The 23,730-nt window shown below is 50.2% G+C and overlaps 2 protein-coding genes and 1 long non-coding RNA gene across 5 annotated transcripts in view; 1 reads left to right on the top strand and 2 right to left on the bottom strand.

Moving 5' to 3' along the window:
* The window catches only part of AFAP1L2 (actin filament associated protein 1 like 2), a 71,373-nt gene extending 52,860 nt beyond the window's left edge, over nucleotides 1-18,513 (top strand). Inside the window, exons 5-20 of one of the 3 annotated variants that reach the window (XM_055814160.1) lie at nucleotides 117-207; nucleotides 3,611-3,694; nucleotides 6,121-6,326; nucleotides 6,920-7,099; nucleotides 7,661-7,750; nucleotides 8,512-8,596; nucleotides 9,368-9,472; nucleotides 10,134-10,345; nucleotides 12,055-12,200; nucleotides 12,789-12,891; nucleotides 13,598-13,837; nucleotides 13,927-14,104; nucleotides 14,356-14,523; nucleotides 14,797-14,978; nucleotides 15,558-15,686; nucleotides 16,058-18,513. In XM_055814160.1, the coding sequence (XP_055670135.1) occupies nucleotides 117-207; nucleotides 3,611-3,694; nucleotides 6,121-6,326; nucleotides 6,920-7,099; nucleotides 7,661-7,750; nucleotides 8,512-8,596; nucleotides 9,368-9,472; nucleotides 10,134-10,345; nucleotides 12,055-12,200; nucleotides 12,789-12,891; nucleotides 13,598-13,837; nucleotides 13,927-14,104; nucleotides 14,356-14,523; nucleotides 14,797-14,978; nucleotides 15,558-15,686; nucleotides 16,058-16,084 (2,226 nt within the window). In that variant the 3' untranslated portion in view covers nucleotides 16,085-18,513. The remainder of the gene's footprint in view (nucleotides 1-116; nucleotides 208-3,610; nucleotides 3,695-6,120; nucleotides 6,327-6,919; nucleotides 7,100-7,660; nucleotides 7,751-8,511; nucleotides 8,597-9,367; nucleotides 9,473-10,133; nucleotides 10,346-12,054; nucleotides 12,201-12,788; nucleotides 12,892-13,597; nucleotides 13,838-13,926; nucleotides 14,105-14,355; nucleotides 14,524-14,796; nucleotides 14,979-15,557; nucleotides 15,687-16,057) is intronic. The other 2 variants (XM_055814175.1, XM_055814168.1) reach the window with 2 other exon arrangements.
* On the bottom strand, nucleotides 15,620-16,655 carry LOC129785162 (uncharacterized). Its single transcript, XR_008748786.1, has 2 exons — nucleotides 16,542-16,655; nucleotides 15,620-15,884 (listed from the first exon to the last, which is right to left on the bottom strand). It is a non-coding gene; the product is annotated as an uncharacterized LOC129785162 (long non-coding RNA).
* The window catches only part of VWA2 (von Willebrand factor A domain containing 2), a 33,704-nt gene continuing 26,741 nt past the window's right edge, over nucleotides 16,768-23,730 (bottom strand). Inside the window, 3 exon segments of the mRNA XM_055814184.1 lie at nucleotides 16,768-16,878; nucleotides 18,756-18,916; nucleotides 20,058-23,716. Of these exon segments, the coding sequence (XP_055670159.1) occupies nucleotides 23,658-23,716 (59 nt within the window). The 3' untranslated portion in view covers nucleotides 16,768-16,878; nucleotides 18,756-18,916; nucleotides 20,058-23,657.

Here is a 23,730-nt window from a genome sequence, read left to right as displayed (position 1 = left end):
GATCTCATCCACTAGGATGCACTTTAGTGCATCTTAAAAAAAAAAAGACGGATGCCCCACTTTTTTTCAAGGATCTGTTTTTACCTTAAATCATGCTTCCTTTATTTATTCTGCAGATTCCCGAAACAAAACAACCTCCAGTCCCCAAGATGGAATCCCCGGAGGGATATTATGAAGAGGCTGAGCCTTATGATGTCTCTGTAAATGGTATATCACAGCTAACTCTCAGGGTGGGGGTGTGGGAGATGGAGGACTTGAGATATATGAGAACAAGTAAACAAAAGCACGGACGTTTCTTACAGCTTGTGAGACAAAACTGTTTTCTAATGCTGGTCACAGTTGATATTGCAGATCTAATGGTAGTTGGAAAGAAAAGGCTACTGAATTACTCATTTTTAACTTTCCTGTAGAAATAAGTAGTACACGGGTTAATATAATATCACTGTAAAATAATATAGACCACTGTGGGTTCTTTTGGTGGTTTTCTGGCAGATAGGCTGTAGTCAAATGCAGGTTTCTATTCAGGAGTGAGTGGTGGAACTTTGGTGGCTTGCATTCGTGTCCTAGTGCTCTAACTGTCCCTTTGAGGCTCAAAATCCATGACTCTGGTCTGTTAGACATCATAACTGTTTTTACAATTGGCTGCTTATTCAACTCTGTCTCTTGTGGCAGCTTAACTGTCTGTAAACTTGACTAAAAGGCCACATCTCATGTGAGGGGACAACATGCGGGTTCACTCGCCACCCGGGTCGGTACCTCCCAGCAATGTCCCCAGCAGTGCCACCGCTACCTGTCACCGGTGGGCTTTCCACCCCTTCCGGCATCCTCCTTTTGTTGAACACCCTTTGTGAGAGATTATCTTCCTCTGATGTGGTAGCAGAGATTATCTTGTCATCGCTTTATAATCCATTTAAACCCAAATGATGCAGATTATATTGCTTTGCTGCAGAAGCTAGTCTCTGCTCGTCCGCCTTGGCTGCAGCGGGGTGGGGGAGGTGACATACATGGTGTGTGGCAGAGCTGAGCAGAGAGAGTCGAGGCAAGCAAAGTGAGAGTTCAGGGTAAAAGATCTGGATCTAAACCCTTGGGTGTTGAATCCTAGCTGCTTATATGAGAAGCTGAGTCCTTTCCAGCCCTGGTGTGCACCACCAGGCTCAGAAGCTCCCTGGCAGGAAGGCACCAGCGGTGCCACTGTTTTAGGTGGCCAGGTTTTGGTGTAGCCAAACAGCCCTCACTGCGCGTGTGCGCCTTGCGCTCCTGGGCAGCTTGTAGCTCGCTGTGGGTCACTTCTCACAAAGGCTTAGGAGTTACGATGCTAAAAAAAAAGGGGGATATAGAAAGTTCTTAATTTTCCTGAACCATCTTGTTTCAACTGCAACCGCGTTACAGTGCTGAACAGGAAGATTGTGTCCAGCTCCGGCACGAAAAGGTGCAGCCTCGTCACAGCCAGGGTGAGCCATACCGTTTGGTGCAGAGGAGAGGTCCCCCAGCTCTGCCGTGCGTAGTTAGGTGTCAGCTTGGTTTTGCCAAAGTGCTCTGGGTTGTTTGGCTGAGGTCAGGGCTGTGATGTGCGAGGTGCAGGGGCTGAAGCCCTCCTGCAGCCAGGGCAGCACAGGCTGCTGCAGCCTCGTCCCTGCAGGGATTTTCCAGCTGCCTGCACTGTAAGATACGTGGGCTTTTTTCTCCCTGCTGCATATTGGGAAAGTAGATGTCATGGCTCTTAGCACATTATCTAAAGACGTACAGTGGATTAGCTGGAGTATGGCCAGGGATCGTGTGCTGGGAGACCCAGGTTATGTTATCCAGGCAGCTCCATAAACTCACGTTCTGTTCAGAGCCTTGGCTGGCAGGAGCGATAAGCACACACTCAGCTTAAACCTCTGCTTTTCCTCGCTAACCTGCAGCTCAAAGATGCAGATACACCCACCATCCATTGAAATCCAGGCCAGTCAGATGCCTAAGGAAATAAGAGATCAGAGCCCTGCAAAAAAGGAGAAAAAGACCCATACGATGGGAGCACTGTCAAAATGAGCAGTCTGCCTGCTATGAGTAGCTGGTTTTGTTTGACACTGTGATACTGAGCAGTATCACGCCGTGAGCGGAGATAGGAGCCCATGAAGTGAGCAGAGACGGGCTGGGCAAGTCCAGGCAGTCCCTTGCAACCGAGGTGTGTGGTGCCTTTGCCTCCTGCGACTGCTCAGCCACCTGTCCCCTCTGCAAGTCCCTTCTTCTGCACAAACCGCCTGGTGTGCTATAGTGCCCATGGCTTTTCAGGTGGTTTGCGTGAGAAGGACGGCAGCAGCATGTCTCTGAGGATCTCTGTGCTTTTTGGCAGCCTCATGCTTGAGGTGGTGCCTTGGGGTAAGTGAGAAGGAGGGGCAGGGAGAGTTGTGGAGCCACAGGCGTGTGGCCGGAGGAGGCTGTGGGGGCTCAGGAGAGGGTGAAGCATGGCGTGCTGTGTGGAGGGGGAGGTCAGGTGGTGATGCAGGGAAGCTTCTGATGCCCCAGTTTGCCTTAAGAGATCAGTCTTCAAATTCCATGACGTATAGGCAAACCTGCAGGTCTCAATCCTGCCTGTTGCTTCCACAAGTACAAAACTGGGCTCCCCATCCCTTTATCTCATGGTAATCATACCCTGTGCCTGTCCTACGTGGAGTGATGCTCATTGCTAGCGACTGCCTTGAGACCTTGATGTGACTGCTTAAAGGCAGTCTGGACATGCATTGGTTTTCCCTGGCCAAAGATGCTAAAGCCAGACTCCAGTAACCCCCCAAGCCCTCTGTGCTCACCCCCTCCTCCCTACAAGCTGGGTAGGGAAGAGGCCAGCGGTCCAGGGAGGTGCCGGTAGCGTTTCTGACGGAATTACAGCATGAGCCTTGGAAGACACCCATGAATCTCCAAACAAATGGGCGTAGTGAAATCGAACAAAAATAGGAACGCCACTAAAATTAGTGGGTGCACTGCCAAGAAAGGACATCAAAGCAAGCCTCCAGATGGGCTGAGGAGATAGAGGATTCATGCAGCGTCAGAGGTGGGACTTCGAGGCACTGTAACAAGCCATGGGTGAATTAATTAAAATGAAGCAGGCGGGCAAATCCACTGGGTCTTGGGGTCCCTCTTTCATCAGCAGGATTCCCACCCCTCCGCTGGGGGTGCCTCTGCCTTTCATTTTACAGCTTCAGCAAATGCTGCTGCTTCCCTTCCCTCCTGGGCTGAAATGTGTTAAACCGTTATCGTCCTCATCCTCGGCTGTGTTTGCATAATTGAAGGGTGCGATAAGAAACAGAGTGAAAATGCAAGGGGCGACGTGACTGCCAACTGAGCAATAATTATTCTGGCTGAAACAGCTCATCTGCCCTGGCTGGTTTTAATTACAGTGACAATTCTGTTTTAAAGGGAATTGCCTTGTTTGAAGGGATGGGTTGAAAACATTGTCTCTGTTTGGAGTGTCACCGTACAGCATGCTCCTCTGTCCACAGCAGGGATGGGGCAGCCTCACCGACGAGGGGGGAGCTTGGGCTGGAGCCAGGCTGATACTCTTGTTCTCCACATTTGCTTATCTGTGGCTTTCTCTCTTTGTCTCCCTTTCTCTTTCCTTTTGATTGTGCAGGTCTTTTTGGTAGGCTTGCTGCGGCTGGACCCAGGCCAGGGTTGCAGGTTACTGAGGGCGTTATTTATGCCACAATAACAATGGGTATGGCATGCTTTCCAAACCTGAAGTGCCTTTCTTCTTTTAAAAAAAAAAAAAAAACAAAAAAAACAGAAACAAATATACAAAAAACCCTCTAACTACTCAGTTTTAGCAAAGATGATCAGGTGCCTCCCTCCTGGCATTGCCCGTTATGTGCATGGAGGGGTAACCACCTCTCCTCTCTCTCTGCCCATGCTGGCTGTATGCAAGGTAGCATTTTTTGTGCCTTTCCTCATGCTTAAGATGACAAGGACGAGAACTTCCCTAGCTTTTATTCCCCTGACTCTGTCACTGCTGCGGGGCTGATATGTGGCAATGCTGGTTGTATTGGCAAGTAGCGGTTCAGCGAAAGTTGGAGGTGCCCTGCTCGGGCACAGGCAGCTCTGGTGTACAAGACAGTTGGAGCTTCCTTCATCGTGGTATTGATTTAGCTCCTTGGGAGCTCATGGGAAGACAAACAGGAAAGAAAAGGTGGATTAGATAAAGACATCCAAGAATGTGGCTACAATTGATGGCATAGCAATGAGAGAATAAAACTGTGGTCTTAGCTGAAACCACCAGCAGGGAAACGGAGACCTTACTGAAGTGCCTGAGCTATATAACTCGGGATTGAGTGCGCCTTAGTAGTGACAACGGTTGCCTCAAGTCACCCAAACAAGATTTGTCCCAGTTTGCCATTGCCTGGAAAACACCTTTCCATCATGAGGCTGTAGCCAGCCAGCAATGGCTGCAGTAGGGAAGAGCTCATCTCATGAAGCACTTGTGGTTGTGGCTGATGCAGAAAAGAGCCACCAGGGCTCCCACTGAGAGCATGGAAGAAAAGTGTTATTCCCCCAGGAGAAAGGTGGCAGCCCTAATGCCGAGGTGAGGGGCACTAGAGACACCCACAAGGGGCCAGAGGGGCAGTTAGCAATGTTGCTAAGGAGGGAGATTTAGAAGATAAGATTCACTTTAGGCATCCTTGCTCCTGCTGCATGAGGAAGGGTCCCTGGCAGTGCAGAGGTTCAGCTTCTGGGTATTTCTAGGGGTGAGAAACCTCAGCACTTCTGCTCCATCCAAATGTCTGCCCAGGGTGCCTGTGGACAAGGCGTGCACAGTGACAACGCGCTGTGGGGTGATGTTCTCCCATAAAAGACAGGCAGTCCAACACGCTGAGGGTACGGAGGTGGTGAGCCAGCTGTGTACTGTCAGTGCCAGTCGGAGACTTTGAGAGGGAGCATTTGCTTTTTAGTAAGTTTAATTCGTGCAGCTTTGATTGCTTGAGGGATGTTACAGAGTGAGATTTCACTGGGGGTAAGGCTGTAGCTTTGTTGCTGCATCTTCCTTTTATTTTAAGAACAAATAAATCCAGCTTAAGAAATGTTCTTCAGTGAAGCTCCTAATGCTTTTTTTCCCTCTTTTCTGGCTGCTTTTCCTCTTTTTATTTTGCACTAATCTGATAATGTTACTTTTACATGGATAATAAGATTTGCTGAGAATCAAAATTTGACTAAATTCTGATGAGAGAAACTTAACAATATTGCTCTGTGCTGTTTGGTAGGAAAAGAATGCAAAACCCTAAACAGGTGCTGCCCAAATCTTACCATCTTGCAATGTGAGCTTACTTTGCAAATAAGAGCCCTGCTGTAAACACCAGCAGAACATTGCAAATTCCCCTGTAGTCAGTGGGAACGCTTGTTCCTGATGAGCCTGGTACCGATGACCAACTGTTCCTACCAGCTGAAAACTCCAATACCTACAACACCTTAGAGCTGGGTGTTGGAAATCCCAACTCATCGTAATAACGTAGTAGTCCATTTAAGAATGAACACAAAAAATACGATTACTGTTATTTACAGCTGCCACTTACGAGTAATTTTTGCTGCTGCAACAGTGTATTACTTCAAAGTCCCTTGCTGTCCCTTAGATGCCGAGTAGAGAGACACCTGCTAGCCCAGAGAGGGAAAGTGGAACGACACCTCGGATACAACAAATTGTTGCTTGCTGCATGGCCTCACAAATACCATTTTTACTTCTGACATTCAGAGGACAAGGGCTGATTGTAGCTTGCTGTTGCCTTAAAAATTGTGTTTGGCTTGAAGTGGAAAGTAGAAAAAGCATCGGGGGGGGGGGGGGGGGGGGGGAAGCAGTGAACATCAGAAAATGTTTAAGGGAATGTTGTCTAAATTGCGGTCACCTGAGAAGTGTCTTTTGAGTGTTTTCTAACTGAGACTATTAGGCACAAAAAATTGCAATAATATCAATATTGGGCTAGAAAGAAAAAAGGATCTATGAGGGTTATTTTCCTATTGATTATCTTCCTGTAGGAGAGCCTCAAAAGACACGTCCCTGTGCTGAAAGCTTTTGCATGTGTGAGCATGGCTGAGGCAAGCAGTAGGCTGAGCTGTCCTAGAAATGTACGTAATGATAGAGCTTTGCTTTTGTTATAGAAGATGGTGAAGCTGTTAGTAGCTCCTATGAATCTTATGATGAAGAAGAGAGCAGCAAAGGCAAGTCAGCAACCCACCAGTGGCCATCCACGGAGGCCACCATTGAGCTGATGAAGGATGCCCGCATCTGTGCTTTCCTGTGGAGAAAGAAGTGGCTGGGACAGTGGGCAAAACAGCTGTGTGTTATCAAGGACACCAGGTTGCTGGTAGGTAGATCCTCCACTCTCTGCCTGAAACAACTTATTTGCATGAGCTGGGGAGGGAAGTGGCACCTCAGGCCATGTTAACTAGCTGACAAAACCAAAGTACCGGTAGAAGTAGTGCTTCAAAAACAATGTCCCAGAGATTTGGGGATCTCGTTCCATTTTCAGAAGGGATGTGGTCATGGGGCTGCTGAGGGGGGCACAAGGGCACATTTGCAGCCAAAATCCCAAACTCTCCAAATGCCTAGAGATGCTTTTTGGGGAAACTTTTTGAGGTGGTTAAGCAGAAGGGACGCTTACCCCACTGGCTAACCACACGCTTGACCCTCTAGCAGTATCTGTGAGATGTATTTCAGACTATACGTGCCTGTACATAGATGTATGTGTATCTCTAGACATATGGAGATGTTCTGTATGTAGTCTGCATAGACACTGCAGCCTTGTAGGACCTATAGGACTTTCTTGTGTTCAGTGCACTTAATATGTGTGTGTGTGGTTGCACCGAGCCACTTCTAGGGTGGAGTTTACACCAGTGAGCGAGAGGGAAAGCTCGTCCTCAGCCTCTTAGTACCTGCCCTTCCATCTTCCTTCCCCAGTGCTACAAGAGCTCCAAAGACCACAGCCCTCAGCTTGATGTGAATTTGCTGGGCTGCACTGTCATTCACAAGGAAAAGCAAGTGAGGAAGAAAGAGCACAAGCTGAAGATCATCCCCATGAACGCTGATGTCATCGTGCTGGGGCTGCAGAGTAAAGACCAGGCAGAGCAGTGGCTCAGGGTCAGTGGCGCCTTTGGGGCTTGCACTTCTGGTGCTCCCATGCTTCTACTCTGGCTTTGCTGGGAAACCATATCTTATCTCAGGCCTGTCCTTGTGTGCTCTGGCTCCCTTCCTCACTGTAAGCCCATACACAAATACACCACTTCATTTTCATGCCCTGGGATGGCTTCTTCCCGCAGCTCCCTTGCTGTAGAGGGACCTCCCAGCCAGCTGCCGTGCCCAGGGATGTCTGGGGTGGGTGCCCAGCACGAGTTGGCTGAGACTGCAGGAAGATGTGGCCCTTTCCCTGAGGCAGCAGCAGCAGCAGGAGCCTTTGTGGAGCCTGGAGCAGCAGCGGGGCTGCGAGGCACCGGGACTGCCTTTGCTGGCAGCCTCTCCCCGGCTGACTTGGGTCCATCTGGCGGCTTGTGCTGGCTGCCTGCTGCAACACCAGGAGAGTCCCCAGGGTCGCAGGGAGAATAAACTATACGCCTCCCAGGCTGCTGTGGTTTTCCCTTTCCTGGGTGGGGAAGAAATATTCCTGCAGCGCTCTCACAGGCTATGGCTTCCTCTGCTGCACAGGTAATTCAAGAGACCAGCGGGCTGCTGTGTGAAGGAGGCAGTGAAGGCAACCAGTACATCCCAGAGTCGCAGCGGCTCAGTTACCCAAAGGTACGCCTTGTCTCTACAGAGAGAACTAGCACTTAGGCTTTTCCACCCTGTTCCTTTAATAAATAAGAGTTGTAGGTACAGTAATTTTATCAGAGAAAAGACCGATACGAGAGTAACCAGATCCCTGTTCCGCTTAAAAGGAGCGTTACTGGAACAGTCTTCCTTTTCCTTGCCATGTCTTTCTCCCAAAACTGACTCAGCACTGGGCTCTCCTCCATGCAGGACTGCAGCCACTCTCATCCAAAGGGACAGCTGTGCTCACCAAGAGCTTTGGAAGGGACACGCACCCTTGGACGCCAGGGTTTGGGCCAGTCTCTCTAGTCCAGGTTTAGGTGACGCTTTCCTGGGAGGCAGCTTGTTCCAAAACAGCGAAAGGAGAGATAAACCTTCATAAGTCACTAGTCAATACCCAAAATGGACCTGTCTGGGCACCTAGCCAATTCCTGTGCCCATGTCCTGCGATGGGGGCTGGCAAATGCTCCCACCAGCCAAGCTGCAGGGCAGGAGGCCAGGGGGTGGCACTGGTGGTGCCACCGTGCCACCTCAGAGGGAAGCCCAGCCGGGGCAGTTCATGTGCTGGATCTGCTTGTGCCAGGCTCAGAAATAATGTGAGGGCACGGTGTGAGCGGGCAGGTGAGGGAGGTCTTAAGAGGAGGGTGGGATCTTGTAATTTGGGGAGAGGGAAGGTACTTGCAGTGGATGCTGGCTGGAGGAATGTGTCATGTGCATCTGTGGAGCTTGTGTCTGGTGCTTGTTGACAGGTGGAGGTATCTGAGAGGTACTCTGCAGCCTCCGAGAGTGGGAGCAGCACAGATGGCCACCCAGAGACAGCTGAGACAAAAGATGGTAAACCCTCACCCTGGGAACGAGAGGGAAATGGAGCCATTGACCCTGCATGTGGCAGGGGGGGTCTATAGCTTCTTCTGCCACCACAGTCTCAAACTGACCTGCTGCAGGGTGAAAGCTGCGTGTGAATTTGATTTCAGTGCCTTTTTCCATAATGAATTGACAGGTGGATGTTGGGATTTCTCAGCAGTTACGGAGTTGGGGTAGGGCTTGAGAAACCTGGGTGTGATACCTGCTGTGCCAGAGAGATCCTGTGCATGACTCTGGGCAAGTCACTTTGGGATTGTTTGAGATGGCATAAATGCAGCCTAAGTGACCTTCCTCAGAGATCTCTGCAGAGAGACTTGGAGTACCTGTGTGAAATGCTGAGCTGTCTCCAATGGGACAGTTACACCTTCACACTAGGGCATCCAACTCTGGGCTTTAAGCTGAATTCCCCATCTATAAGATTGGGTAGGGAAATATGTAAAAAGCAGAGATACTTTATTAAAAGGATGGCGGGACCCATCTTAATATCACAGAGGGGGAAAGAGAAATCTATGATGAGGACTCACTGGAGTCACCCAACAGAGCTCAGCTGCTGAGTCCCTCTACACTAGGGCTTCATCACTTTGTTGTGATAGTGGGAAGGAATATCTGGACTGAAAATATCCAACTTCATTTCTTACCTGGATTATCTGATGAATAGACAGCAATATTTGTACAATCACTGATGTGCTCAGTAGGAAAATGCTGGGTAAGCCACACGTATACCTTTTTCTTTTCTGGTAGTTAAGAAGAAGGGAACAACTGGCCTGAAACTGAGCAACCTGATGAACCTTGGGAGGAAAAAATCCAGCTCCCTGGATAGCCCAGAGAGATCCCTGGAGACTTCAAGTAAGTGGCAGCACGAGCCCCTCTACAGGGACTTGTCTCAGGGCTGGATTTCAGTGTGCAGGGCAGAATGAGCACCAGGCATCCTCCTGCTCAAACACATGTGTGCCACGCTGTCCCGCTGGAGCGTGTGCCACGCTGTCCCGCTGGGGCAGGCAAAGAGGCCACAGTCTGCTTGGTCCATGCCAGTAGGTCCATGCAGACTGCGGTGCCTCTTACACATTAAGGTGACTGTGTGGCTTACAAGGGCAGGCAATATAGCTCGCAGGGTGACCCAAGAGGAAGGGCAGGCAACACCAGACATGCATGCAAAGGGCCTCTGTGCTGCTCTTCCTAGGGTGTGGGAGTCAGCAGGGAGAGTTGTATGGGTCAGCTGGTATTCACCATCCAGGACCAACTTCATCCAAACATCTGCAGCCAACTTGCTGCTCCAAACCCAACCTGAATTTCAAGGGTGTCACTTTGAACAGATTTTTACCCTTTTCTCCCTGTTTTGTATGGATAAGACAGCTTGTCTTTGTGCTTTTGCTCTTTGTTGTTGCCTGTGGCTTTGTGTTCTGTGGTAACCTCGGAAGTTACCCATCAGAAATCCCCATTCATGAGTTTGGATTCCCTGTCGCCATGGGGTGAAAAATGTGCCTAAGTAGACTGTGCTTGCTTGCAGGTTACCTGAATGTGCTAGTGAACAGCCAGTGGAAGTCCCGCTGGTGTCAGATAAAAGATGGTCACCTCCATTTCTACCAGGACAAGAACCGAAGCAAACTGGCTCAACAGCCCCTGAGTTTGGCAGGTTGTGAAATTATCCCAGAGCCAAGCCCTGATCATCTCTACTCCTTCCGCATCCTGCACAATGGGGAAGAACGGGTCATCCTGGAGGTAAGGTGTATAACTCCAAGAAAGTTCTGCTTTAAGTCATCAGCTTGGGTGTCTCAGTGGGCCTAAAGACTGGTGAGGTCCTCCAGAGGAACACACAGTCCAGCAAAACAGAACCTGAAGCATGGGACTTCGGCTTATCTGTGAGTGGTCACCTAGAAGGTGTCCTACCTAGCTGGTAATCCAGGCTGTATCTGATGCTGGTGCACCCAGAGGACCATTCAGCCTTCATCTTAGGCAGTCACCTTAGGATGGGATGAAGGGTCCTCTGGAGGTGTCCATCCCTCTCCACTGACTATAGGATAACCTTGGATGATAAAATTATATGGGACGCATTTCAGGTGGTTAATGTTAGGTGAGATGAATGCCATTTCAATGATTTAAGTCTGTGGTTAGGAGGAACAGAAAACAGAGAGTCCCAAAGCCATGGGTCATGCATCCCAAAGTAAACTGATCACAGATCTTCACTTGAAAGTGCAAGTGAATTGATGTCCGTCTGTTACTTTCCTTCACTTGCATGCAGGACTGTTTATCTCTAATCTTAGCTTTCCCTGACGACAGTGCAATTATAGTAGGAGGTGGACAATGTGAGCAATTTCCTGTATTTTTCTAGTGGGTGGAATATTTATAGCTAAACAACTGACTTCAAGGGCCTGCCGTGAGGCTTGAAGGTGTTTTTGTTTAGCTTCTGATTCAGGGTATATCTGTGTCTAAGAAATTTTGCCCAATTACAAATGTGAAGAAGAGGTGCTGGGAAAATCTACGTTTTGTGAATGGAAGAACGTGTATTTTGTTGGGATGTCAGACTCCATGTACAGACTGGCTAGCTGGCGGGCTTCCCAGGGACTGAAGTCTCTGCAAACTAAAACAGATTGAAAGCTTAAAATATACTTTCCAGTTTGGGATTCACTTGCCCTGAATTTTACCTTGAGAATACTGCTCTTAACTCCTCAAATCAAAGCCAAAGATGGCGACATCAGCCCGCTTCTTCTTGCTTCAGGTAGAAATCCCCTGCTACTGGGAAGTGCACGTGGCTCTGTGCTAGAGCTGACTTCAAGGCACTGTATTTAATTCTTCATTTTGCAAACTGTCAGGCTGTTCACTGCAGCTGGGAATTTGGTACTGCCCATATGAAAGCAAGGGGCTCTCTTTGATGTTCTCTGATCCTGATCCCACTTTAAACTCTTCCCTTCCCCTCTCCCCTGTGCAAACAGCCCTGGAAGGGGTTGGGGCTCTGGCTTAAGGAACTCGCAGGCTCCCTGGAGCGCTGGGGTCTCCTTGCACTTGCAGGGCTGTGTTTGACAAGCCCATTGCTGCGCTCTGCTGGTGCAAAATAAAACCCATGCACTTGCCTTGCCAAAGCTGGCTCCCCACCAGCATCTCCAGAGAATTCTCTTACTCTTGTAGGCAGCCAAGTTGATCCCCATTGCAAGGAAAATGCAGACTGACTAGAAATTTTAGGAAGGAGTTAAGTGAAGAGCTGCATTCAGGTATCTTCCAAATCTGTGAATCAGTCCGTACGCAGAGCGGTTAATTTTTCTTTTAATGCAGTCTCAGGTTTAATATAAGTAACACTCAACAGTTCATCTTTCCCCTTGCCAGCTGAGAGGACTGCCAGCATACTTCCCTACTCAAGGCTAAGTCAGCGTTAGCTTTGGGACCGCAGAGGAGCTGCTGTTGCAACCTGTCCTGTCTGTCTGATCTCCTTGTAGGCAAAGTCCTCGGAGGAGATGGGCCACTGGCTGGGCCTCCTCTTGTCCGAGTCTGGTTCAAAAACAGACCCGGAGGAATTTACCTACGATTACGTGGATGCCGACAGGGTTTCCTGCATCGTGAGCGCTGCCAAGAACTCCTTCTTGTATGTCAGTGGTAACAGGTGGGGCTGCATGGGGCTGGTAGAGGGGAAGCAAACCGGAGCGGGGGTCCCTCCGCTTGCGGGAGGCTGCCTGCCGTGGGAATAGCTGCTAAATTCACAGCTGCAGCTTAGTCGCTTTCTTTGGAAGCTCAGTGCAGGACAGGAGAGCACTTGTCATTGTCCCACCACGATGCATCTAACCTGAGCTGCAGCCTGCCACAGGGCATGGGGCACATGCCCAGGTGGCTTTTGCAAAGGCAGGCTGGTGGGGTGGGCTTGGCTGGGGCTGTGGTGCCGCACGTTCACCATGCCACTGGGGCAGAGCAGTCGTGCTGCTGCAGTGCTGTGCCCAAGGGCTGGGGGAGACAGCAAAGAGGAACTGCAGCCCCGCTCTGGTAGGTGCTGCTTAACGGGCAAGGGGAGCAGTGATCACGCTGCTGCATGCCTCTGCCTTCTCATCTCCTGCGTCTGGCTGCATGCCCCTGGCCAGACCCCAGGACTGCAATGTTTGAATGCGCCAAAATGCAGCACAGCACGGCCACGTGGCGAGACCAGTCCCTCCTGATGGGACGTCCCGCTGCCTGTTCACAGCTTAATGCAGAGGAAGTACTCTGAGCCCAACGCCTACATCGACAACCTGCCCAAGGCCAGGATGCAGCAGGAGGAGCTGTATGACGATGTGGACCTGCCTGTGGTAAGATGTCAGCGCCGCAGGCAGCTACCCTGCTGCAGCAAGCTCTGTGGAGATCATGGGCAAACATCTGGCCGAGGCCAGTCTCCACCAGCGAAGGGGGAAGTTTTCCAACAGTAGCAAAGGGGATTCCCAGCCCATGGGGAAATCCAGGCTTTTGCAACAGGGCAGAAGCAAGCACTGGAGAGGAGTTGCTAAGGAAGGGAGAGACGTTTCCAGCAGGGTACTGTAGGGATCCTCAAGCAGCTGGGATAAAATCCCACAGTTTCCATCAGCAAACAGCATGGTGATTTGGTGATAAATAAACTGGGCTCCAAACAATGCACTATTAAAATTCCTTTTGATGCCTGTGAGAGCAAGTCCTGTGTGTAAGGACAAGAAAGATGGGCCACGCTAGGGATGGGACTGTTATCCCAGGAAAGTCACAGAACCTGGCAGGGGTTGCTAGATGTACAAGTGTGTGAGATCCTTGCATGGGGCTGCTGCTACCATTGGAAAGACCTATTAAAGTAGAGCAGGAGGGGCCTTTCCTTCAGTACACCAAAAAGCCCTGTACGGAATGACTTAAGAGAATCGGGCTGTAGTTTCTCTAAGGTTTAAGGAAAATTCTCCAGATTGCGTGAGGTGATGCTGCTCTGCAGTGAGATGTTTCCTGCACTTCTGGCTGCAGTAGGTGGTCCCTTTTCAGAAGAACATTCTCATTTTGCAGGAAGAAGTACCCAAGAGTGAGAGTAAACTGCAGGGAGACCAAGACAGAGTATACCTGGATCTCACCCCAGTGAAGTCCTTCCTACACACCGCTGAAAAGAAGCCATGCCAGCCTTCACCCCTTGGCTCACCATCTTTAGAAAGGGCCGCCAACAAGGCTGCAGCAGAGAGCGCAGCCGAGACAGCCCTCGTGGCTAAGGAGGCCGAGCCCTGTAGTAAGGTGATGGAGACCTCGGAGCAGGTACTGTCTTGAACTGTGGTGCGGGGCCAGGCTTCATCACTGAGCCACTGCCCACCACTGCCTCATCCCACTTTGTTTTCCCCCCACAGAAACACCTGGAGAAGCCAGAGCCCAATGAGGCACTGCCACGGATGCCCGCCATCAAAATCCAGCCCCAGCAGCAGAACATCGCCTTCCCCCAGCCAGCCCCTGAGGCACCGCTGGGCGCAGTGACAGCGGGCAGCCCCCAGCTACTGCCCGCACACCGGCCCAAGATGCCACTGCCAGGTGAGCGGGCTGCACGGGGGGGGGGCAGCAGGTGCCTGCTGCAGCAGGGGTGCTCACAGGGAGCCGAGTTTTGCCCGATGGTTCAGCTTCCTGCTACTGTACAGTAGCTTTACAGTGCCCAAGGGGCTAAGCTAAGTTTCCCAACTGGTGACTTTCCACACCTTCATTCATTTTCTTTCCAAGCACCTGAAAAGATTTTTCCTCCTACTTTTTCCACTGACTGAGCTTGTGTTGGTGGCTCATGTTTCTAGCAGCAGCAGTGGAAACCAAGCTGGGCAAGAACAGGACGGAGGCAGAGGTGAAGCGTTTTACAGAGGAGAAGGAACGGCTGGAGAAGGAAAAGGATGAAATCCGGGCTCAGCTCACACAGCTGCGCAAGGAGAGGCGGGAGCTGAAGGAAATGCTTGGGGGCAGCACAGGTACAGCAGGGCAAGGTGTGATGTGTGGAAGTGAGCCAAGGTGGGATCACAGGGAAGGAGGGGGCACTGAACCTGGCCCAGCTGGGACCAGAAGGGGCAAGGGGGAGAACTGGCACTTTGAGCCAAACCACATAGCCCAAACTGCACTAGAGCGAGAGCTTGCTCTGCCACAGTCCCTTCTGGGGGAAAACGTACAGGACGTGCCCTGGTCCCTGCTACCCTCATAAGCTCCCCAAGTACCTGGCTAGCACCAAGTTACCGCTCCCTTCACAGACAAGAGCCTGGAGCAGAGGCTGAAGGAGATAGAAGAAGAATGCAAAAGGAAGGAGAGTCGGAGGGTTGACCTGGAGCTGAGCCTGGTGGAGGTGAAGGAGAATCTGAAGAAGGCAGAGTCTGGTCCCGTGACATTGGGCACTGCAGTGGACACCACACATTTGGAGAATGCAGCCCCCCGGGTACGTGGGGGGCACCCCTGGGATGCACAGCAGCTTCCCAGCAGCCAGGCAGTTGCACTTCCTCAGTTTGCTTAATAATATAATAATTAATACAGTATTATACTATCATATATAACCTTATATAATTGTATAGATTGTAGTTATATGTCATCCCTAAGTACTGTATTATTATATATAATGTAATGAGGTAACAGCAGCAAGGGGGAGGTGAGAGAAGGGCTGTACTTCCCTGTAGGACCTTGAGTGACGCCCTCCAGGGCCATGCAGGTCAGGACCCAGCACCTTGTGCTCAGCTGAGCAAAGGGATGTTTACGGGGAAGGAGATTCAGGCATCTGAATTCCTTCATGGGAGCTTGGTTCCCATGAAATGGAGATGGTCACCACCTGAGCCCCTCTGTACCTCTGCTTGAGTCCTCAACACCCAAACACACCACACACACATCTTGGTTGTACTTCAAAGCAGGCATGTCACTGAAAAAAATGCGCCTCTGTGCAAGCGGGATGTGACTGACTAGGAGATGGAAAAGCAGCAATCTCAGTAGTCTGAAGTCATCACCCTTTCTATTATTTTTATTGTAGATTCAAGCAAAAAGTGCTAGTCCAGCAAACAGCGCAGAGAACTCACCAGTCAATTCAGCAACGGCTTTAAAAAATCGTCCTTTATCCGTCATGGTGACAGGGAAGGGAACAGTCCTACAGAAAGCTAAGGTAACGCACCAACCGGTACAGGAGAAAAATCCACCTGGGACAGCCGCTGCTTTTCCCTCGTAGCAGTGCAGCAGACTGCCTTCTGGTGGGATGGGGCGGTGGGGGGGGTCCCACATCTGGGAAGCACCCCTGACTGAGCACCACTCAGAGCCAGCCAGCCTGGTCTTCCTCTGGTCTTTTCACCTGGGTTTGCCTTGGCTGCAATTTTAAATTATTAAATACACATATTGCTTAAATGGAGAGACATCCCTGACACAACCTATGGCCAAAACCACTCTGGTACCAGATGATCGGGTTGATCCTGTGCACATTATGGCTACTGTGGCTTGCCAGATTTGCCTTTTGACTAATTTGCCTTTATTCCTTGGCAGGAATGGGAGAAGAAGGGAGCTAGTTAGAACCACGTTTTTCAGAGATGAACTAAAGACTGGAATTGCTCACGCATGGCCAAGGGGATTCGGTTATCTGTAGGTGGAGACTGGGTGTGCAACACAACCACACACCAGGTGCCTCCTCCATGCCGCGCCAACTGCCCAGATGCAGCAATGGAGTCAACAGCTGCCGCTACGAGTTATCCCAAATGATCTCGCTCTTTCCAGACAAGTCCCAATCATGTAGCTAAAACAATAACAACCAGTGGCAATCCTTGCATCAAATTCCTAACCCAGTTGACGTAAACAAGAATGTTACTGTACATAGGGATGTTTTGTGTATTTCTACTCTGAAGGCTTATCTGTGAGTTATTAAGGTTTCTATACTAGTGCCAGTAGTGTGTTCAGAAGGGTCCTTTGCTGTTCTTTATAACCCAGTGGTTTTCAACCTGTCATGGCAAACTGCAGCCAACTAAAGTCTCACCTGTCTTGCTGCCAGTCATCACGCAGCTGCATTTCACCCAGCCTTCAGCCAAGGGTGCTACCCACACCTGAGCAATGCTCGAGACATGAAGGAGAAGCACGCAGCAACCTGTCCAGGGGGGTTTCAATCTATGTCCTGATGCATCCCAGCATGTGCTCACTCCTGCCAGCCAGCTGCAGACTTGCCAGAGTACGGAGGAAGATCCCTGCTCACCTTCTCATGCTGTAAGCTGTGTTACAGACTGGTGGCACCAAGAGCTCTGGGCAAAGATGATCTTCCAAGCAGATTCAGTTAATTTTCTTGAAGATCTTGTTCTACTCCACCTGAAGAGTTTGTTCTGGGGGAGAAAAAAAATATATAGTTGAAGGTTTATTAATAATTTACAAAAGGCCTAGGCCTGCTCAGCTGTTGTATGGGGAAGCTGGATCCCAATGTATCATTCAGGGCTTGCCCTTTCTCGGGGGGGGCGAGGTAAAGCTGTCTGGGTGCTCCTGCCCCAGCTGCAAGCACCACTTTGCTGATGCTCTCTGGTCCTCATAGAGCCACAGCTGTACAATCTGCTGAAGGTATCCCCGTGCGAAAGGGGCCCCTCCACATGGGCAGGGCCCAGCAGCCTGACCTGCTCTTCTCCAGGTTCTCGGTCCAGATTGAACCACCCCATCTCTGGTGGGCTGTTGGCCATCTTGGTGCTGTCACCCTTACTTCCAAATTATTAAACTTAATCTAGCCTTTGGGCCCTTCCAGTGTGGCTCACAAAGCCCACCCCTCTCTGCCCTCGCCAAGCTCTGTAATAGAAGATGTTGGGCGTTTGGGACTGTTAAGCTGAGAGACACTGAAATCTGAAGGGGGTAGGGGGAGCGTCAGAAGTCCATACACCCTCTCCTCCATGTAACCTGCTGTCGTGGCTGGTGGCCTGGGGACACCTCTGCCTGTCTCTTCTGATGGTCCTTTAGCCCTGGAGCCCAGGCTCAGTAACTGGGTTGACTGTGCCAGGGCTGCAGCTGCTTTCCAACCCTGCAAAGCTAAAGCAGCACCAGTACCCTGGCTGGGGTGTTCCTGGGGTCCTTGCAGCTATACCAATAGGCAGCACTTCAACCCAGAGTAAAAACAGGCAAAATGTTGTGCCTTCCTAACCCTTGAAAACCTTTCACAGGCCTGAGTCCACCTCTAAACAGATGCTCTTTCTTCACACAAAGGCCCAAAAGCTCTGGGGGTGCAGGGCTCCGACACCTGGAGCTTGTGGTGGCACTGGGGTGAATGACAACATGCTGATGAGGGGCTCTGGGCTTGCCTGCCATTACCACAGAGCTGGGGTGCAACAAAGCACTTACTCCCCCTGCCCCCCCCCCCTTTTTTTTTTTTTTACTTTGACATCTTCACTGTGGTGCAGATGAAGGAATTGCTAATCCCAGGCCTCAGGAGTACATCAATCAGCCCTAGCTGTCAGGTCTGTCCCTGTGCAAGGGCTGCACATAGGAAAAATCCATGCAAATAAACCACTGGAACTTCTGCTTCAGGACCCAGGGGACTTTCCTCTCCAAAGCACAGGGAGGCCACAGACACCATGAAGCTTTTGTTCTGACCCATAGTGAGCTTGGCAGGAGACCGTCTCTACCCCCTAAATGTATGTGTAGTACCACGTCCTCACTGTACACCCTGCTGTCGTCCTCTAGAAGTTGTCCAGACATTTCACAGTGGTACTGAGACAGCGATGGATGAACGAGAGCAGCTCTGCTTTCCCCACCACAGCCCAGCCAACTTCAGTGGTCCTGCTGGGATATCTCCATCAGGGGATGGTAAACATAGGCAAGGCAAGTCCTGAGCAACACGTGTTCCCCAGACAAGAAGTGTTAAACAATGTCTCTGCATCCCCATTGTTTTCCTAACTCAAGGCATTTCCTTTGTTGTAACTGTGACCTATAAAGTGGCGCTTTAGAGGGTTTTATAATAAAATGTTGAGTATATTATGTTACTAGTGTTTTTTCTTTGTAATGTGGCTTGTCCCTGCTCTACTTGCCAGTGCATTTCAAGCACATCACACCCCCAGTCTCTTGACACTGTTACTAAAGTTCCTTAGCTATGCCGTCTGTAACTGCAATGGACTGTATCTTAAATAATTTAGCCCTCTATAGTTAATGCACTGTCAACCAAAAAAAATTCTGGACAGCTAACCCACTGAAAAATAGCAATAACCCTGACAATTTGCATGAATACCTGGAACAGACTCCGGCCTGTATCTCCATAGCGCAGTCCTCTTGCACAAAACCAGCGGAGAGAAATACATCCAGTACCTTCCTCTGGCCACTAGATAGCAACTGTCTGCAAGGCTTGGTGCCTGCTGCGGTCATGGCTGGGAAAACCAGGATGGGGTTTCGCTAGAAAGGAAGGAAAACAGTTAAGTGAAGAAAGTGGTTGAGGCCAGTCATTACAGAACAGGCACCCGTGAAGTATCTTTTGGTGGCTGTACCACTACTAGCTCCGGCAGCAAGCCCGGGAAGGCAGCGAAGCTACAGCACAAAGTCCTGGAGAAGGTCCCGCTCCCCTGCCTTTCCTAGCCCACCCATTGACACAAACCTGCCAACAAGCCCATTAGTGTCCTGCCAGCCTCTGAACCCAGGAATCCGGCCAGAGCAACTCGATTTGGGATTGCTGATTGCGTGAGCTGAAGGGGAAGTAGCAATTGCTTTTGCCCTTCCCCAGCAGCACTGGCCATCACCTATGGCTGCTTTCCAACCCCTCAGCACCAGCACCAGCTGCCCCCAAGCGCACTTCTGCCTTTTGATCCCCACGGACCATCCTGGCACCAAACACAGCTGCCAAGGGTCATGGCTGCACCCAGACTGAAGGGTTCGCTCCCCCAAGCACCACAAAGCCCTTGTGCCTGGCTCAAATGCGGTCTCTTCCTACAAAATACCATGTTTAAGGATCAGGCCCAGAGACACAGCTGTGTTGGGAGGCAGAGCTCCTGCTGCTACCGAACGCCTAACATGTAATTTCATGCTTATTATTAACACTTTGTTAGTTATTCCCAGCGTGACTCTCACCTGTGCACAATGCAGTCAGGCCACTACAGAGCCTGCAGCGTGTCGCAAGCAGAAGCCCGTATTCATCTGGAACTAAATTTGCCACTACAAACCCTTTTTCTAAGCAAGTTTATCACCTAAGTACCTTCAGTTCCTGCTTTGGATACACAGAACAACCCTACAACAGCTACTGGGGGGTCACACCTAGCTGATCAGGAGAGCTTGTGATTTGCAACTAAGACACACATAAAGCACCAGATTTTAAAGGAAAAAAGAAGCAGCCAGGTGCTTTCAGGACAGCTTCAGCAGACCTCACGCAGCCCGGCCCTGGCTGTTGGTGCCCGGGGAGGGTGGCACAGAGGGGTCCGAAGCCCAGCTTCCCTGCTGCAGCCTTTGCAGTACAGGCACCAACACATTTAGTCATCACAAATAGGTGTGATTTTGCTTGCTGAGGGAAGGTAAGGCTAAAGGGGGTGAAATTCATGGTACTTACTTAAATCCCAGTTTCTTAAAGGAGAAACAGGCTCTCCCCTGAAGTCAGCACATGCCCCACAACCAGCCAAGGCTCGCCCAGCAATCCTACAGGGCGAGAGTAATTCACAGCTCCGTGAGTAACAGCAGCCCAGACATCTAAGGTGACCTGGCACAGACATCATCCTCTGCACTCCCCTGATGCCAGACAGGATTAGCGCTGGCTTTGCAGGGACCCCACCTCCTCGGTGGCTGTGCCAGGTGCAAACATCAACCCTTAAGGGAATGAGCTCCCATCAGGTAAGTTCTTGTTAAGTATTTCTGATCGAATCAAAGCAAGTCTGTGAGAGTGAATTTAGTAAGGGATCACGTCAGAGACCCAAGCCACTTGCTTTCTTACTCTTTTTTAATTAAAATTTGCAGGAGAAAGGGCCTAGACATTATTCAAACTGGTTTTTCAAAAAGAAAAACAAAACTGCTCCAACAACTACTCAGCAGCACCCTGCTTGCCTGTGACCATCCAGTATATCCTGACATTTGTTACCAGTTTGGCTTTTCCCACCTCCTCCCAAAGCCCCACCACATTCTTACCTTGCAAAGTGCTTTGGCCTGTACAAAAGGAGAGCTGCTGGGTGCTGCCACTGCCACCGCACATCTGCAAAACCATCCGAGGCTTCAGCGATCAGCCGCATTCGGGAGGAAGGTCACAGTCACAGCACACGTATAGCCCCGACACATAGGCACCAAGACCTCAGCCAGATGTACCCAGAGCTTAAGGACTGGGCTTAGGAACCAGCTTTCCTGAAGCTGCTCCATGAGTTTCCAATCTTTCATGCCATCTCTATGTGACAAACTGATGCACAGAGCTAGATGTATCCCATCCAGCATGAAAATGTTGTCCCCTGCGTGAGATTTTGCAGTCTGTGATTCCTGAATCGCACACAGAGGTTTGTCTGTCTGTGCTTAAAACCAGCAGGATGGTACAAATGCGGGGTTTCCCCCAGCTCAGGACCCAGGCAAGCATCTTTTGTCCCAGTAAAGCCCATGCACTCGAAAGAGGTACATACTAGCTCTGTACTAAAACAAAGAGAACTTACAAAGATTACAGCGAACCGCATTTGCCACAAAGCGAAGTGCTCAGCAGCGCTGTACAAACTATCCTGCAACAGGGACACAAGGCCCTTTAGGCACTTGTATTAGGGCAGGAAAGCATGTCCCAGCTCCAGAGCTGCCTGCCAGACAAGGGGAATATGCTTCCATTTGAGAGGGAAGACTGATCCTGCAGAGGACAGATGCCTGTGAAGAGGGAACTAATGATGCTGTCGGAGAAACTATAGCACAGAAACTGCCAGGGAGCTGCAAACCCAACAGGGCAGCGAGGGCGAGACACGGCAGCCTCTGACCCGTCACACCACAGAGGATGAGCAGGGAGGCCAGGGAGAGTTTCGGAGCAGTCTGGCTGGAACCCAGCTGGCTCTACAGACAGTCCTGCGCCATAAAACACCAACCACATCTTTGTTGTCAGCTGTGAGCCTCATCTAGCCTGTTCTCCCTACACGAAGAGACGAGCGACGGTTTTACAGCTCAGGCAATACTTAACTACAGCGGTGCCCAAGTAGGTAACTTTAATAGGTTAGTTACTCTTTCTCTCCCAAACGTCAGCCCTTCCTTCTATTTTGCTGTGCTGTAGGACACAGACAATCTACTAAGATAACAATGAAAAGAAGAAACTCTTTCTCCCAGCCTGGTTTCTCCCACAAGGTACAACAGTACTGCTCCTGTCTCACTGCCAGCTTTCACCCCCAAGAGTGCTCTTAGACCATTCTTCTTTTGACAACAAACCTGCACAGTTATTTGTGCTTCTCTTTGTACTTTTAACATTACTATTCAAATATAGGGCCAAGACACCTGGGTGAAGGGATTTTTCTTTGGGGAACAACAGACGCTATTTTCATGAGTGCTGGCAGTCACAGTTAACATCTCTGCCCCAGCCCTGCCCAGAGCTGCTCCTGCTCTCCCAAGGTGATGGATGCCATGGGAAAGGCAGCACAGAACAACCCAACACTGTGAACTACACGCCCTGGGGGAGCAACTGCATAAATTTCACAGCTTCCTGGGCAAATTGATCCAGGGATCCCGTGAGGCTGATGCTCAGAAGGGTGCAGGCATGTGGCCAAACTGTCTTTGGAGACACGTGAACCATCACAGCCCACCAGAGGCCCAGCTTGAGCTAGAGAGACCACTGCTGTGCTGGGGACAAGATCAGCTTAAAACAAGGGGAGGCAGAAATGCTCACCGTCTGTGCTCAGGCCAGGACAAGCACCCTGTTCTCCCCAGGCAGCTCCACAAGGAGAGCAAAGTGACATGACAAAGCTCTGAGCCGGGAAACAGTACCAAAAAGACAAGGTCAGACCTGACCTGGAATGGGCTAAAAAGAAGGAATAAAAGAAAAATATGCACCAGCAAAGGAGAGAGCAAAGAGGTGGCCAGCAGGAGGAGAAAGGAAAAGGTGACTAAGATCTGGGAGGAGAGGTCCAAGCTTCTTCCTCCTCTAACCTGCACGTTGCCTACCACGCTCTGCTCCCAGCACCCATGCAAAGCTGCTCAGGAGGTTGTCCTGGTCCTGTCCCCTCCAGGTCAGACTGTGGCTGGCTGACAAGAGTGAGGCTGGGAGGGGAAGAATGGAGTTCAACTTCAAAGCAGACAGACCAAAGTCCAAAGACCAGCAGGATGGTACAAACCATAGCTTCATCCAGAGTCTACAACAGGTCAGACCTTTGTTTGCAAACAAAGTTGGGGGACTGCCCTTACTTGGGGTGTTTGCAGCACAGGTAACTGGATTTGACCTGGATCAAATCTAGGAGAAAACCAGCCAACGCACCCACTGAAAAACAGCAACGCACACTGTCACAGCACTGCTTTGGAGTTGAATAAACCATTAAATGCTCTTGCAAAACCAATCCTTTTCAAACCCCTCCTTATCAGAATTACATGGCTACAAAATGCCTATGAAGCTAAACTATATTCATATTCAATCACTCCAAATAAATTCAGAGAAGAAAAGCAGCATGGACAACTTACAAAACAGAATAGATGCTCCTAATCAATTCTGCTTCCTCTTCCTAATCCTCCTGCGTGTAACACACCGCTCACTCCAGCACTGGACTGCCAGTGTGTAATCTACATTACACCCCTTCAGCAGGAGCTCCAGAACTGCTCAGACTTGTACATATTTTTAGACTAACTCAAAGATCTCGCAAGAAAGAAGTCTGTTCAAAAAAACTATCCCATGACACTAGAATCTGGAAGAGGAAATGCAAAATGCCAATAATAAATACTTAAACACAAATATTTACTTCAATTAAAAAAGAAAGGGCACACTGGGAAGCCCAGTTTGTGCAGTGCAGGAACTGGGAACGGCATCAGCACAGTCCCTGTGCTGGAGCAACTCAGTCATTGCCAAGGACAGTGATGGCTTGCTGGATCGTGCCTGCATGTGGCAGTAAGTGTTCCTGGACGGAGAACTGGAGCACTCTGCGCATCTGTGTCAGTGTCTCTGATCCACATGCCTTTTGGTGTGCCGAGGGACCCTGGAGAAATGCCGCAAACCCCTTGGACTCCATCACACATGGGAGTGCAGAGGAAGACTTGGGGATCTTGGAGAATTACCCCGGAGAACTCCTGTTGCAGAAGGG

This window comes from Falco peregrinus, chromosome 1, assembly GCF_023634155.1.
Source record: "Falco peregrinus isolate bFalPer1 chromosome 1, bFalPer1.pri, whole genome shotgun sequence".
NCBI classification, from domain to species: Eukaryota; Metazoa; Chordata; class Aves; order Falconiformes; family Falconidae; genus Falco; species Falco peregrinus.
This window is presented reverse-complemented; position numbering and strand designations above follow the sequence as displayed.